The sequence below is a fragment of the Salmo trutta genome, chromosome 5, assembly GCF_901001165.1.
Source record: "Salmo trutta chromosome 5, fSalTru1.1, whole genome shotgun sequence".
Taxonomy (NCBI): Eukaryota; Metazoa; Chordata; class Actinopteri; order Salmoniformes; family Salmonidae; genus Salmo; species Salmo trutta.
The window spans coordinates 13411102-13432287 of record NC_042961.1 but is presented as its reverse complement, the minus strand read 5'-3'; the positions used below and the strand labels follow the sequence as shown (position 1 = coordinate 13432287).

Genomic DNA, 21186 nt, shown 5'->3' with positions numbered 1-21186 from the left:
CTCTCCTGTCTGGTCTTCCAAATAAATCCTGCAAAACATATAGAATTCTGCAGCACGGGTACTGACCAAGACCAGACAGAGAGCACACATTACACCGGTTTTAAGGTCTGCACTGGCAGCCTGTGAGTTTTAGAATGAATTTTAAGATTATTTTATTGTTTTTTATATTAATCCACGATTGTGCATGCCAATACATGTCAAATCAAATTATATTAGTCACATGCTTTGAATACAACAGGTGTGGACCTTACAGTGAAATGCTTACTTACAGGCCCCTGACCAACAATGCAGTTAAAAAAAGAAAAAGAAAAAAGAGATAAAAGTAACAAGTAATTAAAGAGCAGCAGTAAAATAACAATACCGAGACTATATACAGGGGGGTACCGGTACAGAGTCAATGTGCGGGGGCACTTGTTAGTCAAGGTAATTGAGGCAATATGTACATGTAGGTAGAGTTAAAGTGACTATGCATAGATGATAACAACAGAGCGATTCATCCATGCTGTTTAAAATGGCTAGACATGTTTAAAATGTCAGACATGCTTTTAAGTTATGTACCCAGTAGGTCCCTCAGGTCCTCTGGCACTGGTCTTTTAACTATCCCAAAGCCTAGGACCAAGAGGAATGGAGAAGCAGCCTTTATGCTCCCAGCCTCTGGAATAACTTGCCAGAGAACTTGAGGGGGACCAAAACTGTGGACATATTTCAGAGATCTGAAAACACATCTTTTTAGCTTTGCTTTGACTTAGGGTGCCTTTTAGTCGTTCAGTTTGTGTCATTCTTAATTTTTTTTAATCTTATGTTTGTTGTGTATTAAATATTTCAGTTTTTACTTCCATTATTTAATTTTTTTCTTGTATAGCACATTGCGTTGCATTCCATGTCTGAAATGTGCTGTATAAATAAAGCTTGATTGGATTTGATTCAAGTCACCTGATAATTCCTATATGGTTGAAGTTAACAATCAAATCAATCCAGCCCAAAGGTTAGGAACAAAATGCAATCGTAATAAAAGTCCCAAGCGATGCACCATGGGAGTTGAAGTCTTGGCTCCTAGACTGAATAATACTGCTCTGTAGTAAAACTATGTATCCTGCTCCTGGCACAGATCTAGGATCAGATTATCCTTGACAAATCCTCCCTTTAATCATTAAGAGGAATGCAAAACTGACTTCAGACTGACTAGTCTCTACAATAAACGTCATCCTCCTCTATGTTGGATCTCTACAACAGGCTGTACAAAGGTCTTGATAATCCATGTGCCGTGTGAAGTATTGCTGCAGCCAGCGGTGAGAATGCCAGAGCAGCCATGTCGACCAAGAGATTCTGTAGCGCTCCCAGCAGCAGTATGGCCAGCAGGTACCCCATGAACAGCAGGCTATGCCAGCTACCCTCGCCTAGTGCCCGGGGGCCCTCCGGGTGCAGCAGGCACAGGAAGCCCAGCACCAGGCTCTGGTTCACCATCAGGGTGAAGTACAGGTCAAAGGGCGAGGTGTGGGAGCTGATGTGGTGCCGGTGCTCGTTTTCAGCCACCTTGGCCAGCCAGGTCAGAGAGAGGCTGTGGAGAAGGAGGGCCAGTGGGGCGTAAAGACACTCCAGAACCTCCACTGACGGGAGACCCTGAGACACTGCAGGGAGAAGGGGTGAGTTAGTGTACTGACACACAGATGATTGACACACCATCACATTTGAGGCTATGAGTCTGTTATTAACTGGTAAATGCTGGTTAGAGAGCTGACTTTCCCCTCAAGCTAAACACTGTAAACGCATTTACCTGTGATAGTGATGGAGGTGAAAGTGATGACTGTGATAAGGCCCGTTAGGTGGACTGACGGGAGTAGTGCCAGTCGCAGGCAGTGGCTCCAGCCCACACAGAGCAGGGGCAGCAGGCCCATGGTGAGTGGGTACATGCCAGAGTGGGCACTGGCCTCTGCCCACACACCCAGCACAGCCTGGGCACTCCCACAGATAGAGGGCACCAGCAGGCGCTCTCCCAGAGACAGAGAGTAGGGCTTCAGTGGCGCCAGGCCCATGGCATGGAGGACCAGCAAGTATAGCAGAGTCACCAGCACCTGGGAGAGACATCCCATAAACACAGGTAAACATTAGCCATCATTAGCCATTTTAAACATTAGACATCCTGGAGATTGCAAGAGGTAGCCAATTATGTCCTGCAGTATCAAGAAAAAAACTAACTCAGGTGATTTAGGGTATTTTTTGCCTTGGGCCTGGGTCTTCCAATCATGCATGTGCAACACATGTACTGTATCAATTCACCCAGGGTCTCACTCACAGATATACTGTAGTTCAACTTCACATGCGCAGGTACAGTGAAATGCTTCACTTGCAAGCTCAAACCAACAGTGCAGTAATCAATATCAAAATAGTATAACTAATAAAAAATGAAATGTATATATCATTTTTTTTAAACACAATAAGAGAAGAAGCTATATACAAGGTCAGTGCCAGTACCACATTTACAATGTGCAGGGATACTGGAGTATTTGAGGTAGATATGTAAAATGTAAAATGTAAAAAAAAAAAATATGTACACATAGGCGAGGATTAGGAGAAAGTGACTGGTAGCAGGATAAATAATAAATATGATAATAATAACTAGATTGCAACTTTACAAGTAAAGTTGTGAGGCTTGCTAAAGCTCTTTTAAAAGTATTTTTTTTGATAGTGAAAGCAGTTTAAAAAGTTGTACTTTGATTATATAACTTGAATAGTGAAATCATTTTAAAATCTATTGATAGTCAGTAGTGACCAGTAGGTTTGGTCAGTAGTTGAGTGGTTCAGTAGTTGTGGTCAGTAGTTGTGTGATTGTGGTCAGAAGTTGTGTGGTTGTGGTCAGTAGTTGTGTGGTGTGGTCAGAAGTTGTGTGGTTGTGGTCAGTAGTTGTGTGGTTGTGGTCACTAGATGTGGTAAGCAGTTGTGTGGTTGTGGTCAGAAGTCGAGTCGTTGTTGTCAGTAGTTGTGTGGTTGTGGTCAGAAGATGAGTCGTTGTTGTCAGTAGTTGTGTGGTTGTGGTCATTAGATGTGGTAAGAAACTGTTTTTGTGGTCAGAAGTTGTGTGGTTGTGGTCAGTAGTTGTGGTCAGCAGTTGAGTTGGCAATAGTTCTTTGGTAAGAAGTTGGGTGCTTCTGGTCAGTAGTTGTGTGCTTCTGGTATAAGTTGTGTAGTTGCGGTCAGTAGTTGTGTGGTTGTGGTCAGCAGCTGAGTGGTTGTGGTCAGTAGTTGTGGTCAGTAGATGAGAGATCAATATTTGTGTTATCAGAAGTTGTGTGGCTGTGGTCAGTAGTCGTGTGGTTGTGGCCACTAGATGTGGTCAGCAGTTGTGTGGTTATGGTCAGAAGTTGTGTGGTTGTGGTCAGTTGTAGTGGTCAGTAGTTGTGTGGTCAGAAGTTTTGCAGTTGTGGTCAGAAGTTGTGTGGTTGTGGTTAGAAGTTGCGTTCTTGCGGTCTGAAGTTGTGTTGTTGTCAGTAGTTGTGTGTTTGTGGTCAGTACTTTTGTGGTTGGGGTCAGAAATTGTGTAGTTGTGGTCAGCAGTTGAATGGTCAGTAGGTGTGTTATCATATGTGTGGTTGTGGACAGAAGTTGTGTGGTTGTTGTCAGATGTTCTGTGGTTGTGGTCAGAATTTCTGTGGTTTTGGTCAGTAGTTGTGTGGTTGTGGTCAGAAGTTGTGTGGTCAGTAGTTGTGGTAGGGAGTTGTGTGGTTGTGGTCAGTAGTTGTGTGGCAGTGGTCAGACATTGTGTGGTTGTGGTCAGTAGTTGTGTGGTTGTGGTCAGTAGTTGTGTGATTGTGGTCACTAGATGTGGTCAGAATTTGTGTGGTTGTGGTCAGTAGTTATGTGGTTGTGGACAGAAGTTGTGTGGTTGTGGACAGAAGTTGTGTGGTTGTGGTCAGTAGTTGTGGTCAGTAGATGAGAGATCAGTATTTGTGTTGTCAGAAGTTGTGTTGTTGTGGTCAGTAGTCATGTGGTTGTGGTCACTAGATGTGGTAAGCAGTTGTGTTGTTGTGGTCAGAAGTTGTGTGGTTGTGGTCAGAAGTTGTTGTCAGCAGTTGAGTGGTCAGTAGTTTTGTGGTTTGGTCAATCGATGTGGTCAGCAGTTGTGTGGTTGTGGACAGAAGTTGTGTAGTTGTGGTCAGAAGTTGTAGTGGTCAGTAGTTATGTGGTCAGACGTTTTTCAGTTGTGGTCAGTATTTTTGTGGTTGTGGTCAGTAGTTGTGGTCAGCAGTTGTGTGGTTGTGGTCAGAATTTGTGTGGCTGTGGTCAGAAGTTGCGTTGTTGTCAGTAGTTGTGTGTTTGTGGTCACTAGATGTCGTCAGAAGTTGTGTGTTTGTGGTCACTAGATGTCGTCAAAAGTTGTGTGTTTGTGGTCAGTACTTGTGTGGTTGTGGTCAGAAATTGTGCAGTTGTGGTCAGTAGTTATGTTTTAATGGTCACTAGATGTGGTCAGCAGTGGTGTGGTTGTGGTCAGAAGTTATGTGGTTGTGGTCAGTAGCTGTGGTAAGCAGTCGAATGGTCAGTAAGTGTGTTCTCATAAATTGTGTGGTTGTGGTCAGTAGATGTGTGGTTGTGGTCAGTAGTTTTGTGGTTGTGGTCAGTAGTTGTGGTCAGCAGTCGAATGGTTGGGAAGGGGTGTTCTCATAAGTTGCATGGTTGTGGTCAGTAGTTGTGGTCAACAGTTGAATGTCAGTAGGTGTGTTATCATAAGTTGTGTGGTTGTGGTCAGTAGTTGTGTGGTTTTGGTCAGTAGTTGTGGTAGGGAGTTGTGTGGTTGTGGTCAGTATTTGTGTGGTCAGTAGTTGTGTGGTTGTGGTCAGAAGTTGTGTGGTTGTGGTCAGTGGTTGTGGTCAGTAGTTGTGGTCAGTAGTTGTGTGGTTGTGGTTGTGGTAAGCAGTTGAATGTTTAGAACGTGTGTTATCATAAGTTGTGTGGTTCTGTTCAGAAGTTGTGTGGTTGTTGTCAGTATCTCAGTGGTTGTGGTCACTAGATGCGGTCACATGTTGTGTGGTTGTGGTCACACGTTGTGTGGTTGTGGTCAGAAGTTGTGTTGTTGTGGTAGGGAGTTGTGGTCAAAAGTTGAGTGGTAGGAAGTTGTGTGGTTGTGGTCACTAGATGTGGTCAGAAGTTGTGTGGTTGTGGTCAGAAGTTGTGTGGTTGTGGTCAGTAGTTGTGTGGTTGTGGTCAGAAGTTGTGTGGTTGTGGTCAGATGTTGGATGGTTGTGGTCAGAAGTTGTGGTCAGTAGAAGAGAGGTCAATAGTTGTGTGGTTGTGGTACGTAGGTGTGGTCACTAGATGTGGTAAGAAGTTGTGTGGTTGTGGTCAGCAGTTGAGTGGTCAGTAGTTGAGTGGTCAGTGGTTGTGTGGTTATGGTCACTAGAGGTGTTCAGCAGTTGTGTGATTGTGGTCAGAAGTTGTGTGGTTGTGGTCAGTTGTTGTGTGGTTGTGGTCAGTAGTTGCGTGGTTGTGGTAAGTCATTGTGTGGTTGTGGTCACTAGATATGATAAGCAATTGTCTTATTGTGGTCAGAAGTTGTGTCTTTGTGGTCAGTAGTTGTGTGGTTGTGGTCAGTAGTTGTGTGGTTGTTGTAAGTCATTGTGTGGTTCTGGTCACTAGATATGGTAAGCAATTGTCTTATTGTGGTCAGAAGTTGTGTGGTTGTGGTCAGTAGTTGTGTGGTTGTGGTCAGAAGTTATGTTTTTATGGTCACTAGATGTGGTCAGCAGTAGTGTGGTAGTGGTCAGAAGTTGTGGTCAGTAGTTGAGGTCAGCAGTTGGATGGTCATTAGGTGTGTTATCATAAGTTGTGTGGTTGTGATCAGTAGTTCTGTGGTTGTGGTCAGAAGTTGTGTGGTTGTTGTCAGTAGCTCTGTGGTTGTGGTCACTAGATGTGGTCAGAAGTTGTGTGATTGTGGTCACTACTTGTGCGGCTGTGGTCAAAAGTTGTGTGGTTGTGGTCAATAGATGTGGTCAGTAGTTGTGTGGTTGTGGTCTGTAGTTGTGTGGTCAATATTTGTGTAGTTGTGATCAGTAATTGTGGTCACTCTCTTCACCCTCGTCATAATTTTTGTCCTCTGTGTCTGAGTATCAATAGCAACGGCTCCATTTAGGCTGCTCAATGATGACACAGTGACCTGTTAGTAGACATTTTTACATTTTACATTTTAGTCATTTAGCAGACGCTCTTATCCAGAGCGACTTACAGTAGTGAATGCATACATTTCATACATTTTTTTCCGTACTGGTGCTCCGTGGGACGTGAGCTAGAAACTTTCTGTCGCTCTAAACTCTCTCTAAACTCTGTCAAACATCTGTAACTTTTTATTGGTATAAACTATTCCTAATCCGCTCTATCCAGTCACAGGGGTACACCTCACCCTTCTCTTTAGAGACAGGCAAACTAGCCAGTTAAGTTATTTAGAGCACTTAGCCTGATCCTGCAAAGCAGGACAAAGCTAGTAAGCATTAGAAATCTTCTCTTTATCATTCCAGGTCGTCCAGACCGGGAAAGTATTCTTAATCTTAACGCTAGCTGTTTGGTCTGAAACAGATTGACAAATCATGGGAATTTGAAGAGACATTCATTGAAGCGAGTCAAGCATTGCTAGGCGACAGTAGCCTTGGCAACACTGCTGCCTTTTGGCTAAAGCAAGTGTGAGAAACATGCTAACATAAAGTACAGTGCATTCGGAAAGTATTCCCTTCCCCTTTTCCACATTGTGTTTTGTTACGGCCTTCTTCTAAAATGTATTAAATCATTTTTTCCCTCATCAATCTACACACAATACCCAATAATGAAAAAGTGAAAACAGGTTTTTAGAAATGTTTGCAGATGTATTCAAATAAAAAAACAGAGACACCTTTTTTACGTAAGTATTCAGACCCTTTGCTATGAGACTCGAAATTGAGCTCAGGTGCATCCTGTTTCCATTGATCATCCTTGAGATGTTTTTACAACTTGATTGGAGTCCACCTGTGGTAAATTCAATTGATTAGACATGATTTGGAAAAGCACACACCTGTTTATATAAGGTCCCACAGTTGACAGTGCATCTGAGAACAAAAAACAAAGCATGAGGTCGAAGGAATTGTCCATAGCGCTCTGAGACAGGATTGCGTCGGCGCACAGATCTGGGGAAGGGTGCCTCAGAAACTTCTGCAGCATTGAAGGTCTCGAAGAACACAGTGGCCTCCGCCATTTTTAAATGGAAGTAGTTCGGAACCACATAGACTCTTCCTATAGCTGGCTGCCCGGCCAAACTAAGCAATCGTGGAGAGAAGGGCCTTGGTCAGGGAGGTGGCCAAGAACCCAATGGTCACTCTGACATAGCTCCAGAGTTTCTCTGTGGGGATGGGAGAACCTTCCAGAAGGACAACCATCTCTGCAGCACTTCACCAATCAGGCCTTTATGGTAGCGTGGCCAGACGGAAGCCACTGCTCAGTAAAAGGCACATGAAAGCCCGCTTGGAGTTTGCCAAAAGGCACCTAAAGGACTCTCAGACCATGAAAAACAAGATTCTCTGGTCTGATGAAACCAAGATTGAACTCTTTGGCCTGAATGCCAAGTGTCATGTCTGGAGGAAACCTGGCACCATCCCTACGGTGAAGCATGGTGGTGGCAACATCATGCTGTGAGGATGTTTTTCAGCGGCAGGGACTGGGAGACTAGTCAGGATCAAGGGGAAGATGAACGGAGCAAAGTATATAGAGATCCTTGATGAAAACCTGCTCCAGAGTGCTCAGGACCTCAGACTGGGGTGAAGGCTCACCTTCCAACAGGACAGCAACCCTAAGCACACAGTCACGACAATGCAGGAGTGGCTTTGGGATAAGTCTCTGAATGTCCTTGAGTGGCCCAGCCAGAGCCCGGACTTGAACCCATTCGAACATCTCTGGAGAGACCTGAAAATAGCTGTGCAGCAACACTCCCCATCCAACCTGACAAAGCTTGAGAGGATCTGCAGAGAAGAATGGGAGAAACTCCCCAAATACAGATGTGCCAAGCTTGTAGCATCATACCCAAGAAGACTTGAGGCTGTAATCACTTCCAAAGGTGCTTCAACAAAGTACTGGCTCTGAATACTTATGTAAATGTAATATTTCACTTTTCTATTTATAATACATTTGCAAAAAAAACTGTTTTTGCTTTGTCATTATGGGGTATCGTGTGTAGATTGATGAGATAAAACAATCTATTTTAGAATAAGGCTGTAACATAAAGTGTGAAAAAAGTCAAGGGGTCTGAATACTTTCTGAAAGTCAAGTGCACCTATAGGCCTACAGGTGGCCAATCAGATAGCTCAGATCACCCTGTCTGCACATTTCTCAAGCTATACTGTAAAAAGAAACCTTGAACCCACAGCAAGTTGATACTGTGAGATTTCAAAACTTGTAAAACCATGACTAGAGAGAGACTCAATGAATACAGCAAAGACCAGCAGTTTTTATGAATACGTTGTTATTCAGCACTGTCAACACTTTGTTCGACAATTTTTTAATTATTCTAATACTTTTTTCTCAGGGGGTGGATCAGCTTTAATATTGAGGATAGATTGTTGCTTCCATCAATGTAATTGTCTGCATCATTTCCAATCCCACCAAACAGCTGCCTTCAATTGGAAGTCCAACCCCAATTAACTCAACATAGAAAACACACACACTAGACTAACCATAGAATACATGAAAACCAAACAGTGCCCAAAAACCCCGGAATACTTAAATCAAATGCCCCTTCAACAAACACACCACCCCGAACCACATAAAACCCTCTGCCACGTCCTGACCAAACTACAATACCAATTAACCTTATACTGGCCAGGACGTGACAGTACCCCCCCCCCCTTAAAGGTGCTAACCCCGGAAGCACCTTACAAAAACAAAAAACAAAAAACAAACCACAACCCCAAACAACAAAACAAAATTTCCCTTCTACTAAAAGGGAGGGAAGGGAGGGTGGCTGCCATCAACGACGGCACTGTGCTACACCCCCCCTCCCCAACCCACCTATATCAGCAGGTGGCTCCGGTTCTGGCCGTTCAGGGCAGTCTGGCCACTCCGGCAGTTCAGCGCAGTCTGGCCACTCCGGCGACTGTTGACTGGCGGGCAGCTCAGGTGACTGTTGACTGGCGGGCAGCTCCGATGACTGTTGACTGGCGGGCAGCTCCGACGACTGTTGACTGGCGGGCAGCTCCGACGACTGTTGACTGGCGGGCAGCTCCGACGACTGTTGACTGGCGGGCAGCTCCGACGACTGTTGACTGGCGGGCAGCTCCGACGACTGTTGACTGGCGGGCAGCTCTGACGACTGTTGACTGGCGGGCAGCTCTGACGACTGTTGACTGGCGGGCAGCTCTGGTGACTGTTGACTGGCGGGCAGCTCTGGTGACTGTTGACTGGCGGGCAGCTCTGGTGACTGTTGACTGGTGGGCAGCTCTGGTGACTGTTGACTGGCGAGGCTGGGTTTACGCACTTGAAGCCTGGTGCGTGGTGCTGGTACTGGGCTTACCAGATTGTGAACACGCACCTCCAGGCTAGTGCGGGGAGCGGGAACAGGACGAGTCGGACTGGGTTGACGCACTTCCGGTTTCGCACGAGAGACAGGAGCTGGAAACCCAGGGCTATGGAGGCGCACAGTCGGTCTTGATCTTACCTCCTGCACAACCCGCCTTGGCTGGATGGAACTAGTAGCCCTGTACGAGCGGGGTGCTCGTACAGGGCAGACTGGGCTGTGCAGGGGCCTGATGGTAGCCGTGCGTAGAGCGGGAGTTGGGTAGCCTGGTCCTCGGAGGCGTACCGGCGACCAGATGCGCTGCGCAGGCATCCTCCTACCAGGCTGGATGCCCGCTCTAGCACGGCACCTGCGAGGGGCTGGAATAACTCGCACCGGACTGTGCATGCGTATGGGTGAGATAGTGCGCTCCTCAGCGAAACATGGCGCTCTCCACCCCATACGCTCCTCCATAATACCACGGGTAGCTGGCTTCCGGCTCTTCCTAGGCCTAGCCAAACTACCCGTGTGCCCCCCCCAAAAAAATTATTGGGGGTGCCTCTCGTGCTTCTCCCTCAGCGCGTCCATGGCCTCGTACCTCCGCCTCTATGCCTTGGCTGCCTCAATTTCCCACTGCGGGCGGCGATTATCCCCAGCCTGGTGCCAAGGTCCGGCCCCGTCCAGATCTTCCTCCCAGGTCCATTTCTCCCGCCAGTCCAACTCGAAGTCCCTCTGCTCCTTCCTCTGCTGTTTGGTCCATAGTTGGTGGGAGATTCTGTCACGGTTGTCGTCGGTAATGGAGGACCAAAACGCAGCAGGTATGTGTATGCTCATCTTGATGTTTATTTACTTTCAAAATGAATATCAAAATAACAAAACCACGAGAACGAACGAACGAAATGAACAACAACAACAACAACAACAACAACAACAACAACAACAACAACAACAACAACAACAACAACCAGTCTGGCAAAGCATAAGGCTCAACACAGAACAATCTCCCACAAAACACAAGACAAACACACCCAACTAATATAGGACTTCCAATCAAAGGCAACACCCAAACAGCTGCCTTCAATTGGAAGTCCAACCCCAATTAACTCAACATAGAAACACACACACTAGACTAACCATAGAATACATGAAAACCAAACAGTGCCCAAAAACCCCGGAATACTTAAATCAAATGCCCCTTCAACAAACACACCACCCCGAACCACATAAAACGAATACCCTCTGCCACGTCCTGACCAAACTACAATACCAATTAACCTTATACTGGCCAGGACGTGACAGTACCAAAATAAATGATCTAATGACTCGGCCTCCTCGCAGCAAAATCAGCAGAGCTGAGAAGATTGTATCCCCCATATATATATATATATATATATATATATATATAACATTCTATTGGTTGCAAGAATTTTGTAAAATTATTTAAATAGAAAACTTGGAAGTTTTGAATCCGGCATCATTTTGCATGTCAAATCATAAACCACGTGCCATGGAATCGGTACATCGAAAATCTCTTCCCAACTATTTTGCAATTTATATGGCACAACTGTCATTTTTTTTAGTCCTTAATTGAAATTGGTATATATTTTTATTTATCACAATTTTCTTTAACCATTTTTGGTCTTTAATGAAAGCCGGACAGACAAGTTCCTTACTTTTTCCCCCTTCCACTTGCCTCTTCCATATTTGTGCTAATGCTGCAATTAGTTGGTTGTAATTTTGGGTAAAGCAGACATTTCCATATGTTTGTGGTAGCTGCATGTGTGACATAACTCCACCAGTGCTAAAAACTATACCTTTAAAAAAATATATATTGAAAAATAAATGTTTTTGATCAATTAGTATATTTGAGTTTAACCACAATATTTGTTGTATTATTTGTTCTGTCTTCTTAGACGGATTAAACTGAAATTGCAACCAACTTTCTAAGGCTAGTTTAGTTAAAAAAAAATAATGATATTTTGGATATTGTTTTGTTTTCAAATAATCGAAAGTGAGCCGTTGTAATCTAAATAAAGGGGAAAAGGCCATTCTTGAACATGGGGTGAGACATTCTTACTAATTTACTAGAAAACCATTTCGGATTTAAGTATAACTTTTGTATGACTAATGCCTTTAGTGAGAGGTCTAATGCTTTAATATTTAATCATTTCTGCCCTCTGAATTCATATTTGTTATATTAATAGGCCCTTTTAATTTTGTCTGGCTTGCCATTCCAAATAAAATGTAATATTTTGTGTTCATGTAATTTAAAAAGCAGATCACTAGGTGTAGGCAAAACCATAAGCAAATAGGTAAACTGTGATATGACTAAAGAGTTAATCAGGGTGATTTTTCCACAAACAGACAGGTATTTTCCTTTCCATGGTAGCAAGATCTTGTCTATTTTTGCTAACTTTCTATTGAAATGTATTGGAGTGAGATCATTTCTTTCTTTTGGGATTTGTATACCGAGTATGTCCACATCTCCGTCAAACCATTTAATTGGTAAACTACACGGTAATGTAAAATTAGCATTTTTTTGTGATCCAATACGTAATATAGTACACTTGTCTTCCCTGTGGCTCAGTTGGTAGAGCATGGTGTTTGCAACGCCAGTATGGTGTGTGCAACACCAGGGTTGTGGGTTCGATTCCCATGGGGGGCCAGTACAATAAAAAATGTATTAAATGTATGCATTCACTACTGTAAGTCGCTCTGGATAAGAGCGTCTGCTAAATGACGTAAATGTAAAAATGTTATCAGAATTTGGTTTTAATCCAGGGAGGTTAACAAAAGTATCTAGATCCTCTATGAGGCTGTGGAGGGATTCTAATTGTAGTTTTAAAAGAAAACATGAATCATCAGCGCACAATGACACCTTTGTTTTTAAGCCATGGATTTCTAATCCCTCAATATTATTGTTGGATCTAATTTTAACAGCTAACATTTAGATGGCAATAATAAATTGATATGCCGATAGTGGACAACCTTGTTTTACTCCTCTTGACAGTTTAAAACTTTCTGAGATGTAGCCATTATTTACTATTTTACACCTAGGGTTACTATACATAACTTTAACCCATTTTACAAGAGATTCTGCAAAATTGTAATATTCTAGGCATTCATATATAAACTCTACTCGTACTTTATCAAAAGCCTTTTCCAAATCAGCTATGAAACCAGGCTTGGTTTCCCCGATATTTCATAGTATTCTATTGTTTCCAGTACTTGTCTTATATTATCTCCAATGTAACGTCCATGTAAAAAACCTGTCTGATTAGGATGAATAATATCTGACAATACCTTTTTAATTCTATGCTCCAAGCATTTAGCTAGAATTTTTGCATTACAGCAAGAGGCCTCCAATTTTTTAAATGGACTGTATCTTCATATATACCACTTGGATCCTGTTTCAGCAATAATTAAATCAGACCTTCTTGTTGCATGACTGATAATCTACCATTTACATAGGAGTGGTTAATAACTAACATGCTAAAAATGGTCCTCGGAGTATATCAGAAAACGTTTGGCATACTACCACTGGTATGCCATCCAGCCCTGGAGTTTTTCCAGACATTAAGGCTTTAATTGCATCAAGAAGTTCTGCCTCTGTAATTTGGCCTTCACATGAGTCTTTCTGTACAGATGTACATTTTACATGAATAATAGGGAATAAATCTATACAATTAGCTTCAGTTACTGGAGATGGAGGAGACTGAAATGAAAACATATTCTTAAAGTACTTCACTTCCTCTTTCAAAATATCGTTCGGTGAATCATGCGTGACTCCATTTGTAACAAGTTTCAAAAAAAAAAATCGGTAGCATTTCTATGTTGAAGACTGAAAAATAATTTGGTCAATTTTTCCCCATATTCCATCCAGCCCATTTATTTTTATAATATATTACACTGGATCTTTCTTGAGTAAGTTCCTCCATTTATTTTTGTTTTTCCTCTTTCTTAACTTATGCCTCTATGGTACAGTTTTTATTGCTATCAAACTGTACTGTCCTTCAATTTCCTTTGTTAATATGTACTCTTTTGACCTAAATTGCTTTTGTTTTATAGATGAGTACTGCATTGCATGGCTTCTAAAGGCACATTTAAAAGTGTCCCATAAAATAAGGGGAATATGTACATTCTCCCTACTTCCACTCACACTACAACCAGCACTGCAGCTGCAATGAGTGAGTGTAGCAAAGTGTTCAGATGAGCTTGCGTTGTTATTATTAGCGGCTTCTGTCTTCTTTATTATCAAGGAATATTTCACTTTCTCTGGTCATAGGAGTAATGCAGAAATGCAGGAATAATGCAGTGTGACTTGAGTTTTGCCATCAGCTGGAAGACTGTGTCCCCTTTTCTCAGTGGAGGGAGGGAAAGTGGAGGGACGGTGAGTCGGGTGAGAGGCAGCCTCACCGCTGCTCCTTGCCTCCCCTTAGACTGACCATCAGATGCAGGCCATCAGCCCAGTAAAAAAAAGCTAATGATTATGCTCACTCAGCTGTGCCTCACAAATGATACAACAAATTACCTATTACCAGTGTGATCATATACTGTACACGTTTTTTTGTATATGTATATATAGATGATTTCAAAATGGTCAGAGAAGAACAACATCGGCAGGCTTATAGCCTACTGCACAAACGTCATTGCTACAGAACTGTTTTTAATTGGTTAATGTTGCATAGGCTTATGTTGTTTAAGTCATGTTTAAAAACAATCTGAGCGGTAGATCTGGGCTCGACTCAGAAATTGATCTTGACTCAGAAAAGGTTGGTGACCACTGCTGTAAGTGTACACATACATGGAGACTCCCTAATATACAAGCACACATGTTCACTCATAACCACATTCTATAAGCACATAAATCAAATCAAATTTTATTGGTCACATACACATATTTAGCAGATGTTATTGCGGTTGTAGTGAAATGCTTGTGTTCCTAGCTCCAACAGTACTGGCATCAGGAGAGTACCCATACTAATCTATGGGAACCGATTGAGAATATGTGACTAGAAGCACATTTCAGGAATTATCGATATTATTATTTGTAAAAGTTACCACATAGCAAAGGCCTAATGATGATAAGAAACATTATGTTGGCTCATGCAAAATCCCAACACCACAACTCAAAACGCGACACAGATTATTCCTATGATAACCCTGAACAAATGGTGGCCTACCTGTACAAAGGTGATTGGTACAGCAAACGGGTAGTGGTACTGGGGAATGAAGATGTCAGCTACAAAGCTGCGGAGCCGATCTGCCAGGGCATATAACACCACGACCACAAGGGTGGCGCTAAAGCAGAGTAATGGCACAAGAGGCTTCCATACATCAGATGAAAGCCTCCTCAGTGTACAAGCACTCCTCCTCCATCTCATCCACCAGGAACTGCTCAGGGAACACAATGGTACAGAGTGTTACGGATGGAGTGTAGTTCATGAGATTATTGATTAACACATACACTAATTGGAATGCACTGCAATTAACTGCTTGTCAAACAAGTGTCTACATTTAAGTACTATTTAACTATTGTCTACTATTATACAAAACAGGTGAATACCATTCTGTGAGGAGACAGCCCCAGGTAGTGGGGTGGGTACCCCTGTGGTTCATTGTCATAGTCCAACTGCCTCTCAGTGAGGGGAAGAGGGGCTGGAGTCAAGCTATCAACCCTTCTACTGCATCAGGTAATGGAGGTAGAGTCATCGTTCTTCCACTCCCTAAATATTGGGCGATCACCGATTACTTCCATGGCACAAATCACATTGATATCTTTATTTCTTTATTATTTTAACTTACCATTGTGGTGAGGTACTGTAGTTGTAATTGCCAAAACACTTTGACAGAATAATAAATGGAATGCACCCTATACATACTCAGACACAAATCTATAAGCCCTGAACTTTAGACTCTGTCACTAACCGGCTACCACCTGGTACTCTACCCTGCACCTTAGAGATTGCTGCCCTACACTCTTAGAAAAAAGGTGCTATCTAGAACCAAAAAGGGTTCTTCAGCTGTCCTCATTGAAGAACCCTTTGAATAATCCCTTTTGGTTCCAGGTTGAACCCTTTAGAACCCATTCTACCTGGAATCAAAAAGGGATCTCCTATGGGGACAGAACCCTTTTGTACAGTACATAGTCATTGAACACTGGTCACTTTAATAATGTTTACTTACTGTTTTACCCACTTCATATGTATATACTGTATTCTAGTCAAGGCTTATCCTATTTAACTACTGCTGTACACACCTTTTCTATTCACATACTGTCTATACACATAGCTAATTTCCTGCTATTCTATCCAATTTGCATGGGGTTTTGTACTGTGTATTTTTATACTGGATTCTTGACATAGCTCACTCTAATATATCTACGCTACATATCATTCTTAGTATATCTTGTGTAAATTCATCCGGTGTATATATGTATAGATTGCATTTGGATTACTGTTACAGTGCTATTTCGTTCTACATTTCTTAATTTCTTGTTATTTTAATAATTTTCTATTTGTGTACTTGTTTGGCATTTTACTGCATTGTTAGGAGCTAGTACAATAAGCATTTCGCGGCACCCGCTATAACATACGCTAAACTGTCTACGCAACCAACAAACTTTGATATATAAGAAAATGTTCTGTTGTTTCCTAGACATTTCATATCCACCTTTCTATCTGTAATCTGTAATATAGGGTGGGAGGATTGGTTTGTTTTTACAAAAGGGCATGCTATTAGTAATATTATCAGATTGGAAATGTCATTATGTAAATAAACCATGCATATTGTACTTTTTTACATCTTGGTAAACGGAACTTACTGAAGGGACGATGATACTGTACAATGGTAGTGTACATAGCTAGTCTGCATGTAACCTCACACACGAGAATCATAAACATGTGACATAGGCACCATATAAAACTCAAATAGACCCAAGCATAAGAACAGCAAATCTAACATTGTTACACTTAATATGTGCACGATGAAAAATGTCAAACTGACGGACTTACCATTGAGTCTCAATTGTTCCATCATGGTGTTTTTACAAAAGGTGTTTATTCCACTTATTCAACATTCCACAGTCTCCTCCAGCGTCCCTCTTCTTCCTCTCCTCTCCAAGCAATATCCACAGATGAAACAGCTTGGTGGGGTATATTAACCACAGAAGCGTGTTCCTTATCAACCAGGTATAAAACAGTGCTCTTCCTCTGTTCTGTGTGGCAGCAGTGGAGTGTGTGATGGCCAATGGCCCGAGCGGAATGCATTTTCCATGAGAACCTACATGAACACTAAGCACTCAGTTAGGTATTGACATCTAGATGGACTTTAACCTCACAAAGTGTCTCTGTTCGTGGGCAAAAACCACTAACAAATAAAGTATGTGTCTATATATTCTTGAATAGGGAAATATTGTTACATTTGCATTGCATCAAACTCCATCTCTATTTTGTTTAACAGAAAAGGATTAAGAAACAGTAGCCCTCTAAAATGAGTGATGAACAGTTGTTCTGCACACCACATGTAAATAGATCACCCAAAGGTGGCTGATATAATCCCTAAAAGGAGAGGTGTTTTCAGATAGAACAATCTGACAGATTTTACCCCATGCATGCCAGCTGGTTATATACACAGGATGCAATTGTAGGTATTGTATACCCTGAAGCTATTTGGAAAATAACTGTGAGCCACATTGTAGATGGTCGTAAACTTTGACACATTGTACAATTAGCATGGCTTGGTCCTAGTTTTATGCTATATGCTTGTAGAGCTTATACTGTATGTAGCCTATTGTTAAAAGCACATATACAGTACCTGTGTGTGTGTGTGTGTCATGACTGCTTTATATACTGTATGGAAATTCTGTTAGACCTATGTCTGATCTTTGACTTTCCTTTCTTAGATTCCTAAATAAGCAATGTATTTGTCTGATCTATGCTCAGCGTTTATAGCTGTACATATTTACCTTATCATTCAACTAGGATACTAGAACACAAATGTGACATGCCATACTGCTTAGTATGACTTCACGGAGGTGTGTCTAATCCTACAGTAACCCTGGTGGGAATCTCATCACTGATCATTCACAGCGTGGTACAGACATCTGCTTGTGACATTGTTGACCGCCCCCCCTCAATTCAAAGGGCCTTATTGGCATGGGAAACATATGTTGACATTGCCAAAGCAAGTGAAATAGATAATAAACAATAGTGAAATAAACAATAAAAAATGTACAGTAAACATTACACTCACAAAAGTTTCAAAGGAATAGAGACATTTTACATGTCATATCTCTCTCTCCTCTCGCTCTCTCTGTCTCTGTCCTAACTCTCCGCAACACTGATACTCCTGTGCTATTCCAGCAGAGGAGAACAGAAATGATCAAGTATTTCTGGAAAAGTATTTTTTTTGCCTGAACAAATTACTGAAAATACATGTGTTAGTGAACACAGAACATGCATGTGAGTGTGTGTACTAGCTGGCCTCTGTATCTCCCTGCCAAACTTCACAACACCTCAGACATGTGTAGTAACCTGAGCCATGCAGCCATCTGGGCAAAGCCCTCAAAGTAAACAGACTCATGTGACTTGAGAAGAGGTGGTTCTCTGATCTCTGTATTCAAACAGCAAAGAGGGCCTAATGCATAGCCAGGGTACTATAGCAACATGCCTGATCAAACTAGCACACAACACAGTGGAGATACAGTACTTTGATGGAACCTGGAGAGACGGATTCATCAAGATTGGTTGATACTTTATCAATAACATCAACAGTTTGACTTATTAAAATAATTAATCAAGCTGATGTCCTCACCATTGTGTGGTTGTGTTGTATTGTATAATCATATAAGCTTATACCCCTAATATATTTCAGTGTCTATGACTGCCATAGGTATTCATAAAAAGATCAACAATTGAAATATCTGTTGAACATGCTGGAGGTGTTTAATGGATCTGTCGATTGTAGAATAATATAGAATAATTATTGATAGAATCATTTGATTTGGGAGGGATGGAGTCATACCACAGGGGTCCATGAGGAAAACCTGATTTGGGGTGGTGTTCATGGTCTGACTATATGGTAGAGTGAGACCGAAGGCCGTTCTCTTCTTTCTATCACTCTCCTCCCTCACCTGTCACAGCCAGCACCCATGTGGCATTCTAGAGCACTTATCACTGCTAAGTCGTCAAGGCAACCCGCTAAAATAAGGCCCTGACAAGGAGGTGTGAGAGTGACCGAGAAAAAAGGCAAGGAAAACAACTATTTTACACCGGAGCCAAGCAAACCAGTTTTGTGGCAATTTGACAGACATTTAACCGTATATATATTTGGTTGGCTGGTCAAGAATTTGCCCGAAATTTTGACTATTCTCACTATGGAAGGATATCTCCCTGATAAGGGAACATAGGGGGCAGCAGCTGCGCCTCCCAAATGTCTGGCACTGGGAAACAACATGGGCATAGTGGTGTCCAGGTGAGTGTAAGGTCTAACTGCTAGCTATAGGCATCTCAGCTTGTGTCAGTAGTGTCAGTTGCCGTGCATGCATCCCTGAAGAATATAATTCTGTTGGTCAAATATATTGCTGAATAAATAATACATCTAATGTCCTTTGTTAACGCTGGGTAATGCAGCTCTGTCTTTGTGTATTTGTCTCAGAGTGACTAACTGTCGTATAGAACCATCCAGAAAACGCAGCAACGCCTTGCAACCAAAAAACAACACCCCCTACAGGAAGGTCAATGGTACTATCAAATCATCCCAATGTCACACACTGACTCCAGTGCAGAGACAGACCCAAGGTAGGTCATCAGCCCATATTAGATCAAGTGGATATAAGATTAAGTATAAATGTGGATTTAAAGTTGTGACTGGAGTTATCACGGGGGGATTTATGATCAAAGGACCACAATCTGGGCCTCCCGAGTGGTGCAGCGGTCTAACGCACTGCATTGCAATGCTAGATGTGTTACTACAGACCTGGGTTCATTCCCGGGCTGTGCCACGACCGGCCGTGGCCGGGAGTCCCATAGGACGGCGCACAATTGTCCGGGCGAGGGGAGGGTTTGGCCGATGGGGCTTTACTTGGCTCATCATCATCACGCTCTAGCGACTCCTTGTGGCGGGCCGGGTGCCTGCAAGCTGAACCCAGTCGCCAGTTGAACATTGTTTCCAATATGCATTTCGGCTCTGTGTGTATGATTTTCTCTGATGTGTGTGTGTGTGAGCGCAGGTACATGTGTGTGTGCATACTGTTGTCCAGTAGTGTGTGAGCCTGAGGTGCAGGAGGTGTTAATTCCTGCCTTCCCAGAGAGGGTGAGTGTGCAGCGAGGCTACATCACCCCCCAGCAGGTATATAACCTGTTGAACGCCGAGGCTGGACATCCCGCTCTACATGATCCGAATTACATCCTCATCCTGGACTGTCGCAGTGCAGAGAGGTGGGAGCACTCACACAACACACCTTCAGAACACAAACATGCACGCCCAATGTAGCCACTTGATCACTACACCTCACAGACTTGTTGTAGATACGTGGAAGTAGTGTAGGGGCCTGAAGGCACAGACTTAATGTGTTGTGAAATCTGTTAAAATTGTATAACGGCCTTCATTTTGCTGGACCCCAGGAAGAGTAGCTACTGCCTTGGCAGGAACTAATGGGGATTCATAATAAATACAAATACTTACTGTAAAAGCATTATGTTGATATGTGTGTGTTCATTGGTTGTCAGGTACAAGCAGAGTCATCTGGTTACAGCCAGGGCTAGTGTGACAGTGATCCACCCAGATCTGGGCTGTCTGATCAGCTGTGTCCAGCTCCAGGAGTTCTCTATCATATTGCTGTACGCTGAGGAGGGCCACAGCCCAGGTAATACACTGCACACTCCTTTGCTACAACATAGGGAGCATTAGACACAATCAACACAGACACTGTACAACCTCAGCAACACAAAAGCACCCTTCTAACCTTCACTGTGTGGTTGTTTTATGTCTGTCTGTGTGTGTATCAGTGGGCAGTGTGGAGGCCAGGGCAGCCTCCCCGTTCCTCCAGCGCTGCTTCTTCCAGCTCAGTGACCTGGGCATGGACCCTGTCATCCTCCTAGGGGGCTTTGCCGCCTTCCACACCCTCTACCCCTTCCTCTGCACCTCCCGCATGGCTCTTCTAGAGCCCGACAGGTACGCCCTCACCATCTACCCCTCTGAGATCCTGGAGGGGGAGCTCTACCAGGGCTCAGCTGCCCAGGCCTCTGACTACCACATCCTTGAGAACCTTAACATCACCCATGTGGTCAACGCTACGGCTGAATGCCCTGATGCATTTCCCAGCACCCTCAGCTACCTGAGGCTGCGGCTGAGCGATGACGCCCAGCAGGATTTGGTGGAGGCGCTGCCCCAGGCGGCGAGGTTCATCGCTGGGGCCCTGAGCAGCGAGGTTAGGGGTAGGGTGCTGGTGCACTGCAGCATGGGGCGGAGCCGTAGCTCGGCGCTAACGCTAGCCTTCCTAATGCAGCACCAGCGCTGGACACTGCTGCACGCCATCCGCTGGCTGAAGGAGAGGAGAGCATGCACGGCGCCCAACGTGAACTTCCTGCGGCAGCTGTTGACCTACGAGGAGCAGCTGTTCGGACGAAGACTTACCTCACTGGACGACATCCGCCTGTGAAGTTATGTGGTTTGCGCAGTGCAGT

At 43.3% G+C, this 21186-nt stretch overlaps 2 protein-coding genes across 2 annotated transcripts; one reads left to right on the top strand and one right to left on the bottom strand.

Moving 5' to 3' along the window:
- Window positions 1–846: 846 nt before the first annotated feature.
- LOC115193691 (uncharacterized) lies at window positions 847–16806 on the bottom strand. Its single transcript, XM_029752601.1, has 5 exons — window positions 16513–16806; window positions 15066–15225; window positions 14683–14893; window positions 1775–2072; window positions 847–1628 (listed from the first exon to the last, which is right to left on the bottom strand). Exons 2-5 carry the CDS (start codon window positions 15122–15124, stop codon window positions 1225–1227), a joined length of 972 nt encoding a protein of 323 aa, XP_029608461.1. The 5' UTR covers window positions 15125–15225; window positions 16513–16806; the 3' UTR covers window positions 847–1224.
- A 2147-nt stretch (window positions 16807–18953) lies between these two features.
- Window positions 18954–21161, top strand: LOC115193459 (serine/threonine/tyrosine-interacting-like protein 1). The gene is made up of 5 exons (XM_029752144.1): window positions 18954–18973; window positions 19157–19299; window positions 19764–19938; window positions 20230–20366; window positions 20509–21161. The coding sequence occupies exons 1-5, from the start codon at window positions 18954–18956 to the stop codon at window positions 21159–21161; spliced, it is 1128 nt and encodes a 375-aa protein (XP_029608004.1).
- The last annotated feature ends 25 nt before the right edge of the window (window positions 21162–21186 follow it).